Source organism: Sinocyclocheilus anshuiensis, unplaced genomic scaffold, assembly GCF_001515605.1.
Source record: "Sinocyclocheilus anshuiensis isolate Anshui unplaced genomic scaffold, SAMN03320099.WGS_v1.1 scaffold429, whole genome shotgun sequence".
Classification (NCBI taxonomy): domain Eukaryota; kingdom Metazoa; phylum Chordata; class Actinopteri; order Cypriniformes; family Cyprinidae; genus Sinocyclocheilus; species Sinocyclocheilus anshuiensis.
In genome coordinates this window covers 539,782-550,109 of record NW_015539859.1, presented here as the reverse complement: position 1 = coordinate 550,109, position 10,328 = coordinate 539,782, and the positions used below count along the sequence as shown (strand labels likewise).

The 10,328-nt window shown below is 39.9% G+C and overlaps 1 protein-coding gene across 1 annotated transcript in view; it reads left to right on the top strand.

Annotated features, from left to right (window-relative positions):
• The window catches only part of nup210 (nucleoporin 210), a 46,063-nt gene that overhangs the window by 18,098 nt on the left and 17,637 nt on the right, over positions 1 to 10,328 (top strand). The window contains exons 13-20 of the mRNA XM_016481263.1: positions 908 to 1,097; positions 2,675 to 2,820; positions 2,917 to 3,135; positions 3,229 to 3,402; positions 3,481 to 3,673; positions 5,176 to 5,282; positions 8,078 to 8,182; positions 8,278 to 8,379. Coding sequence (XP_016336749.1) covers positions 908 to 1,097; positions 2,675 to 2,820; positions 2,917 to 3,135; positions 3,229 to 3,402; positions 3,481 to 3,673; positions 5,176 to 5,282; positions 8,078 to 8,182; positions 8,278 to 8,379 — 1,236 coding nt within the window. The remainder of the gene's footprint in view (positions 1 to 907; positions 1,098 to 2,674; positions 2,821 to 2,916; positions 3,136 to 3,228; positions 3,403 to 3,480; positions 3,674 to 5,175; positions 5,283 to 8,077; positions 8,183 to 8,277; positions 8,380 to 10,328) is intronic.

The following is a 10,328-nucleotide window of genomic DNA, read 5'->3' as shown; positions in this document are numbered from 1 at the left end:
GTGGTTTCAGTAAATGGACTAAACGAAGCCTTATGATTTGTTTTTTTTTTTTTAATGATTTTTTTGTATTCGAGTTACTCGAGGTATTCGAGGAATCGTTTCAGCCCTAATTGCGATTCTCTCTTGAATCAATTCTGGGCCTAGTTTTTAACGGCAGTGTGTGCTTTAGAAATAGCAGTATTCGGCTTGCTTCCAGTTCCTTACACACGCACCATTTAAACCTAATCCGGCTCAGACTGCATTGGTTAAACTTATGGGGCTGTCACGTGATGAACGAATGACTCAAAAAACCTGAAGACTCGAAACAGGTGAACTTGACTAATTCCAGTACAGAACCTATAGGATGTTGCACATGCGCGACTGAACGAATCACTCCCCGAGACGACTCGTTCTTACCGAGTCACATTAAAGATTCGTTCAAGAACGACCCAACACTAATCAGAACACGCGAGCATAACATAACGGTTAGCAGATCAATGAATGAGAGGGCAGCGTTACCAGAGTTGCCCATTTACCACACCTTGTTACAACACAGTAGGGTTATTGCAGACAGAAACAATACTGTACTACATTGTAGGATTTTTACACGGCACCCCTGCTCTCGACAGACGGCACCCCAGTTGGGAAACACTGCCTTACATTACTGAGCCGAACGCACAAGCGCTCTTCTTCATAAGCATTTGAGTGTGCGGTTAAAAACGAACCTAGAGCGCCATCTGCTGTTAAAAACTAAGCTCAGAATCGATTCGAGAGAGAATCACGATGCATCTCAAAATCTATCCACGAATCGCGATGCATCGATTTATTGTCCCAGCCCTAACTGTTATAGATTGAATATTCCTGAATTTTAGTTTTTAGTTTTAAATAACCGAGCATGTGTAATGTAAATCCTGTGTCGTTCCTGCAGGTGTATGTGATCGAGCCGGTGAGGATGGAGTTCAGCCCGTGTGTGGTGGAGGCCCGCCTGGGCTTGAGTCTGGATCTGCCGCTGCGAATCTTCGGTCAGCTGGCTGGAGAGAGAGTGACACTCAGTGACTGCTCTCACTTTGATATGCAGGTGGACATGGAGAGTCATGGCGTCTTTCAGCTGCTGGAGGGTGAGTTGAGTTGATGTTGAAAGAATGTATTTTCTTACTTGCATGGAACGCAAAAGCAGAGATTTTAAAAATGAGCTTCCATACAGCAAAAGTAGGGCTGCACGATTATGACAAAAATCATAATTGTCGATTATTCCCTTGAAATTGTAATTGCGATTATTAATTACGATTATCACAATTTACATTGAATGATGTTTATACCATTGTGTGATGCAACTGCATGCCGTATTTTTATATGAAAATAAACAAGCTGAAAACACTAACTGAAAAACCTTTAGTGATTTTCTATAGTATTAAGCCTCAAATATCAAATATACATCGGATTGGTTTCTTCTTTAAATTATAAAAAAAAGTAAAAATATGAATGATATTATAATGTTATACTAAAACCAAAACAATGGAAAAACCCTTAAGATAACATGTAGAAAGAAAAAAAACATATCTTAAGTGTGCAGAATAACATAAGTGGACTTTGAACGATTAATTGCCGCTTTGAACGATTTACGTAATTGTGGCATCCATAATTGTAATCGCGATTAGAAATTTGATTAATTGTGCAGCCCTAAGCAAAAGTATCACAGTAGCGCTGACTGACGCAAACCTGTTAGTAGACTGACAAATATTAAACAAATATCAGCGATGCAAACTGCTCAGCCTTTCAAACTGATGTTTTATGTTCAAACATAATTGAGTCTAGCAATGGCCAGTCCTTCTGAGTAGAGCATATGCACAGTATCTGCCTTATTTTTGGTGTGTGAGGCGTCCGGTCAGGGCTGCATGATTAATCCTGAAATCGCAGTATGGCTTCGTGCGATTATCAAATCACACAATCTGTGATTTAATTAAATGAATATATGTGTTGCATGTTTCCGAGTGAATCGTGGCATGTGAGCAGCTCATTATCTGCCAGTGTTTGCAGCTTCTCAGAGTGATTCTGTTCATAGTAAATGCTGCTCCACACAAACTCAATCTCTGCATCTGCTCGGTTTCATTCACATTTAGCAATGCAACATGCATCAGCCATCTTCCCATACTTGTAATGAGAAGAGCTTGTCAACAAAAGAAAAGCTTTAAGGACTTCCTGCGGTTTTCAGTGAAAATAAAAGTTTGATGGTTTAATGCTTGCAATCGCAGTATTATGGGGAAAAAAAATCACAGTTAGATTATTTGTTATGCTTTCTACAATGGTAGTGCCTTTGGTATATCCCAATAATAAGACAATCTCAAATAATTACAGACAGGTGTGTTTGATCAGGGTTGGCACTGAAGTCTGCAGGCAGGTAGATCTCCAGGAACAGGATTGAGCACCCCTGCTTTAAAACTCTGCTTAGTTAAGTTTTCATTTGAGAAAATAAATAAGAGCCAGTGAGACAGACTGAGTGCATATTTCATCTTGAAATATGAAGTTGGCAAATGTCACAAAAGCTGTTTTGACTCCGTTTCAATGTTCTGATTTCAGTTTCAATGTGACTGATTTCAGTGTTTGTTTGCAGATTTAACAGAAGCAGAATGTTATGTAATTAATTTTGAAGTCTGTGAATAGCTGTAATATTTTGAGCATTTGTGTGTGTCTTCAGGTAGACTTCCCCCAGGTCAGGGCCACTGCAGCGGGGTCAGAGTTAAGGCCTTGACCCCCGGTTACACCAACCTATTGGTTAGCTACACCCATAGTAATGTTCACCTCAGCGCAAAGATCACCATTGCTGCCTACCCCCCTCTCAAGGTAAGCGTTTAAAACCTGTGCTTTGAAGATGGAGAAGGACAAATGTGCATTGTTATCATGAGCAGTGATTTGATTGGCATGCTTTTTCTTTGACAGCCGATTGACCCCATGTCTGTGGCTGTGGTGACATTAGGCTCCTCTAAAGACATGACGTTTGAAGGAGGCCCCCGGCCCTGGGTCCTAGAGCCTTCCAAGTTCTTCAGAAACCTCACGGCTGAGGACCACAGCAGTGTCACGCTGTCTCTGTACGGACCCGCCTCACGAACATACTCCAGACATTTGGTCAGAGCCACATGCCGCGCTCTGGGAGAACAGGTCAGAGGAGCCTGTGATGTCATATCCTGAGGCCTAGCCACTAGGAATGTGGACTGATATGTTTGAAATGCTCAAATAATTGTGGCTTCGCAGGTCTTAGCAGTGACAGTTGGAAACCAGCCCACCGTGACGAACCCCTTCCCTGCTGTGGAGCCGGCTGTGGTGAAGTTTGTGTGCGCACCTCCGTCACGTCTCACACTGACGCCCATTTACGTGAACCCACAGCTGGATGTGTCCTGTCCTCTGCTGCAGCAGAACAAACAAGTGGTGAGCGCTCAAACTCTCAGACATATTTGTAGTCTTCTTATGACAGGAAGTTCAGGAGCGTTTGTACTTGTTCTGTAGGTACCAGCTTCCAATTATCACAACCCAGAGCTGGATGTGGCGGCCTTTGACCAGCAGGGCAGGAAGTTTGATAACTTCAGCTCTTTGAGTATGATCTGGGAGTCCTCCAAAGTTTCCCTGGCGAGCATCGAACCAACCATGCCCATGCAGCTACACGTAAACGAGGACGACAGCAAACAGAAAAAACTCCATGGTACCTCATACTGATTACTTCAGACCATTGAGAATTATGAAATACAAGTATGTATTAGGAATTGATAGAATGACAAAAGTCATATTACTTACATTTGACAGTTTATCTCATAACAGCATATGTCACAATTAGGGACGTCACAGTGAGGAAATTTTCACACCGGTATATAAACTGACAAAAGCTGTATTACCGGTAACACGGGGGGGCATTTTTTTTCATGCATGGCCGGGTGTTAACCATATTTTCTACAGATAGAGAGAGGAAACACTGCAGTATATTGACTTAGAATGCCCTATTTTACTGTCATGATGAGTGAATAGTCAAAAAATACCACACTAAATAGTGACTAAACACGACCCCTTTTAATACATGTTAACCAGGGAGTGAATATTGTCAAAAAATACCACACTAAATATTGACTGAACACGACCCCTTTTAATACATGTTAACCAGGAGTCACTCTCATTTATAATCGCGGCATCATCTGATAAAATCAACATGCATCTACACTAAAGAGTGGCTATGCGGTTGTTTTGGCTATATTACTTTTTTGTCTCATGCAGCGCACTGCCTGCGTAACAAACTAATACTGCGTAACTGCCTGAGTAACAAACTAAAAAAAACAAAAAAGTGCATGTGATATTAACAGATGAACTACGCTCATATTTATAATTCCAAACAATCAGTAAGTGACAGGTGATAGGAAACGCTGTTTTGTACTCATTTATTGACGAGTCTGCTGCGGTGCGGCCAACTGAATGCGCTGCTTCTCTGCCGCTCACTGCACAGAACAGACGCCGAGAGAGGTCACACCGCTAAAAGGGTCTGAAAGTTGCTAAATCTAGTGCTAAAGTTGCGCTCTCGTGTGTATGTGTGAGACGCGGGAGCTGATGGCAGGGGGCGGTGGATATTTGTGGCGGTCAATGAGGATATTGTGGATGAGTTCTTCGGTGTCATCACGTTCTATTCTACAGCTTCAGTTTCGGAACTTTCACGCTTAGTAACACATACAGCTGTTCCCTCACCACAGTGCAACAGTGAAAAGGGACCCCTTTCAAACAGTGTCGCGTTCCGAACGTTGTTTAAGTGGCATACACCGGTATTGAGGTATTTTAAAAATTAATATCATAACAAAAATAAACCGGTATGAACCGGTATACCGCCCAGCAATACATCTACACACCTTTCACTTTCTAAGACTAAAACGAATGCTTGCATTTTACGCGGCGAGTATAAACCAGGCTATACACCTGACTCGCTTTCCTTCTCTTCATGTGAAGTCTGACTCCTTTTGCACTAATTGCATGCATAAAGTATCAATTTTGTCATATCTTTATAGAAGCCAATGTACATAACCATTGTGTCTTAAGTTCTTTAAAAATGAAAATTAAATTGCACTGATATTTATTCTACCAGTTCACACATTTCTACTGTCACACAATCATATACCATCACACCGCTCAACCTAATGCTCATAATTATGTATGTGATGTTTTCCACAGGTCATCAGACGGTCCTTGTCCATCATGAATCAGGCGTGGCAGCCATCACTGTGACCGCAGTTGGCTATCAAACGTCCCATCTAGAGGCAGCAGCCGTTTTGAGTGGAGTGAGTTCATATCCCATGACAAGCTCAGCCTGTTTTTACAACAGTTTAGTGCAGGCAAATTCAGATTTTTTTTTTAATGAAAGTGATTTTCAAACCCCCACCAAGTCTGCAATAAAATGGGATTGGTGTTGTATTCCGTCACGAGTCATGAGAAACAGAATTTGGTTGAATATTATTTTAGAGTTAGATGTGATTTTCCATTGTCATTTCTTATCTTAGATGCAAAAAGCTGTTTGGACAGCAGAGTTCAAGATACTAAAACTTATAATTAAAAATAATGTACACTTATTAATGTGTTTATTGTTGTTGGCAGTTTTTTTTTAAATTAGGATAACCATGGCAAACCAAATGAATATTTATTGTGTTGATATGACATTGAGGTAAGTTAGGTAATTACATGTAAGATAAAAGTATGTGACAAATTTGTTTCTGCAATAGCTCCAGCTCTCTGATGCATGGTGTAGTACATGAGTGTTCAAATTCGTTCATTCATGGCTGATATAGGGCACTATTGAACCAATATAGTGCACTATTGAACCCGATATTGTGTACTATTGAACTGATATAATGCACTACTGAACTGATATTGTGCACTATTGAACTGATATTGTGCACTATTGAACCGATATTGTGCACTACTGAACCGATATTGTGCACTATTGAACCGATATAGTGCACTAATGACCCGATATTGTGCACTACTTCACCGATATTGTGCACTACTTCACCGATATAGTGCACTACTTAACCGATATTGTGCACTACTGAACCGACATAGTGCACTAATTACCCGATATTGTGCACTACTGAACCGACATAGCACACTACTGAACCGATATTGTGCACTATTGAACTGGTATAGTGCACTACTGAACCGATATTGTGCACTATTGAACCGATATTGTGCAGTATTGAACCGATATAGTGCACTAATGAAATGATATTGTGCACTACTGAACCGATATAATGCACTACTTAACCGATATTGTGCACTATTGAACCAATATAGTGTACTATTGAACTGGTATAGTGCACTACTGAACCGATATTGTGCACTATTGAACCGATATTGTGCAGTATTGAACCGATATCGTGCACTAATGAAATTATATTGTGCACTACTGAACGGATATTGTGCACTACTGAACCGATATAGTGCACTACTTAACCGATATTGTGCACTATTTAACCAATATAGTGCACTAATGAACCGATATTGTGCACTACTGAACCAATGTAGTGTACTATTGAACTGATTAGTGCACTGTTGAACCGATATTGTGCACTATTGCACTGGTATAGTGCACTATTGAACTGGTATAGTGCACTATTGAACTGATATGGTGCACTATTGAACCGATATTGTGCAGTATTGAACCGATATCGTGCACTAATGAAATTATATTGTGCACTACTGAACGGATATTGTGCACTACTGAACCGATATAGTGCACTACTTAACCGATATTGTGCACTATTGAACCAATATAGTGTACTATTGAACTGGTATAGTGCACTACTGAACCGATATTGTGCACTATTGAACCGATATTGTGCAGTATTGAACCGATATAGTGCACTAATGAAATTATATTGTGCACTACTGAACAGATATTGTGCACTACTGAACCGATATAGTGCACTACTTAACCGATATTGTGCACTATTGAACCAATATAGTGTACTATTGAACTGACATAGTGCACTACTGAACCGATATTGTTCACTATTGAACCGATATTGTTCACTATTGAACCGATATAGTGCACTAATGAACCGATATTGTGCACTATTGAACTGATATAGTGCACTAATGAACTGATATTGTGCTATTAAACTGATTAGTGCACTATTGAACCGATATTGTGCACTATTGAACCGATATAATGCACTACTGAACCGATATAGTGCACTACTGAACTGATATGGTGCAGTATTGAATGAGTGAACTTGAGCGATTTTGGATTCTGCAACAGAGAAGTTAATTCCTGTTCTAGAAATTGACTCTTTTGGAGTCGATTCCCTATTACTACTCTAGAATAGTCAGCCAACGACCGATCACATGAGGTTAACTAGTTGGTTTGTCTAGTACAGTGGTTCCCAATCCTGGTCCTGGAGAACCCCCAACACTGCACATTTTAGATGTCTCCCTATTCAAACACACCTGATTCAACTCATCAGCTCATTAGTGAAGACTCCAAGACCTCAAATGTGAGTGTCAGATAAGAGAGACACCAAAAACGTGCAGTGTTGGGGGTTCTCCAGGACCAGGATTGGGAACCACTGGTCTAGTACAATGGCTCTCTGGTTTAGATTAAGCATCAAACCAAATATGAACACAGCCAGAGGCTCGAGGAGTGGCTGAACCACCGTTTTTGGAGAACATGAGCTCATGAGCAGTTTCGTTTCCTCAGCAGGACGATGCTCTGTAACCACACACAACAGCCCACACCATCACTACAGTTACTGTTGCCAACAACAAAGCTAACCGACACAGGAAGCTGACATGCTGATACGTCAAAATGATAACTCTCTTCTAATACCAGCTACTCTCTAAATGAGGTTCAAGTTAACTTGAAAGGCTCTATGTGGGCAGCATCTCCTTTGATGGGCACACATTAGTGCCACATATATAATGTATAAAATCTTATTCCTGTCCTAATTGTATTAGCATGTTGCTAAGTTAACAATAATTAAGAGGATGATTCTTCTTATTTGTACATATTCAATCATTATTGAGCTTGATTCTGAAGTTGAGCTCTGATTGATGTGTGTTATGTTCACGTGTGTGTTAGTTTGATCCTTTGAGCCCCATCTCCGCCACGCTTGACCTGCTGTTAGTAGAGGACGTGAGGGTGACCCCTGACACCATCACCATATACAACCATCCTGATGTGACGGTAAGCTCACACATCTGCACCGCAAACACCTGATTGTCTGGAAGAGCTTGTCTGGTGTGTGTGACACCTGGTGTTGGTATTTTTCCCCTCTGCAGGCGGATCTGATTCTGCACCAGGGCTCAGGTTATTTCTACGTCAATGCAAGCGTCGGGGGAATCGCAGACGTCACGTTCCAGGAGTCCCAGGGAATCGCTCAGGTAATGCTCAATAGATAAGCTCTACCAGTGGTAATTGTGGGATTTTGTTTACAACAAAAAAACTGTTTCAGCGTAACGAGGCAGAAAATCTGAAATAGCGAATTTTGTCCAGTGGTTTGATACAAATGATAACCTTATTTTAATAAGAAAAGCAAATCATATATGTTGCCAGGTGTTTAGGGGATCATAGACCTGTAACTAGTCTATTCCCATTAAACAAGTGTGTTTTTACCAGGAAGACCCATTCATCTCTGCTTCTAGAATACAGCAAAGAATTTACTTTTTCCAGTAGACTTGAAAAATGAATGTATGGTTTTATTCTAACATGTAGTGAGTGCTATGTAGCCTATTGGGACAGAAGCCAGGTGCTGAAACAGTTCCGTTTAAATTTCAGCTTGTTGTTTTGTGAAAACCACAATGCAAATCATGGAGGTGAATAAAATGCTACACAGCAACCATTGCAAAAGTTAAAATTGGTCAGTGGAATTTTGAAGGTGAGACTTAACGAAGGAATAGTTTGTATTGAGTTTTTATCGGATTTTTCTTTATGCAAACAATCCCTTTCTGGTATCCTTTCCTTTTGGAAAAATAAGTGCGCTTAAATGTAATGAATGAACTATATATAAAAAAAAAAAACTGTACATGCAATTAAAATACAACAAGAAGCCTTTTAATTTTTAACTTTTAATAATTGTAGCTGTATAGTGTTCTGTTAAATTTAATATATTTTAAATGCACTGAATTACAACTTCATTACAAATGTGTCATTTTAAAATTGTTTAAATATGACATACAAGTTTAATTAGAAATTACATTATATTTTAATTTAGCATAAATGTTTGTTCAGTACAATTGGCAGTACATTTGAATCATATTTCAAAGACAATGGAAGTTGAAATTACATGGAAAAAAGCGCTCTTAAGTTCAAGTATTTGCTTGAGCAAAAAAAATATCTGCAAAGTTACGAAGCTGAAAGTTCAATGCAAACGGAGATATCGTCTTTTAAAATTCTGGCAGTTTAATGTCTACAAAAATGGCTGGTAGAGAATACAAGAAGTTATTTCCCGGGTTCATGACATCACAAACCCAGATAAACCCCGCCCTCGGGAAAAGGCAGCAAAAGGGGCGAGGCCATGCTGCGCTGCTTTAGAGAAGAGGAAGAGAAAACTAGAGGTGCATGTAAAAATCTATTCATATATGAATCGCGATTCTGTCTTCTAACGATTCTAATGGATTCACACGTTTCAAAATCAATGTTCTAAAGCAGCGGTTCTCAATACTGTTCCTCGCGTCCCCTGCTCTACACACGCTCTGCATCTCTCTCTCTCTCGCTCTCTCTCTCATTCAGCTCAGCTCCAACAATGAACTGTTACAATTATACACTTATTTTCACATAGCTTTGAGAAGTGTTAAACATGGTTAAATATTTGATATTCGGGTTGAAAAATGTCCCAGACATGTTCTTGACCGTGAGATTTTCCTTCGTGTGTTTGTTTCTTTGACACTTGCCATACCAGTTAATGTGATCACAAAAGCTTTGATAAATGCATCAATCCAGCTGCTTCATGACATTTGTTCATGTCCAAGTGTCAGTAGACTTTTATTTACCAATCAGCTGGCCAATTAAAGCTTGAGTTGAAGTACTTGAGGTTTATTATGCAGCATACTTTTCCAATATTTTTTTGGGAAATTTTTTGCAGTTGCCGTACTGTATTAAAGCTTTAATCAGGATAAAACTGTATATTAAAAGCTAACATAAGCAGTAGCATTTACAAATAACAGCGTATCTAAAAGTATGATACCTCAACAAACAAAAAACATAGGCCTACCATTAAAAACCATGCTTGCACAGGTTCTGCGTGATCCTCATCAATATTATCCTCTGCTTCTCAATCGGGCTCAAACTGATAAGCGATATTAACGACGCCGTTGTTTACAATACAACCGGA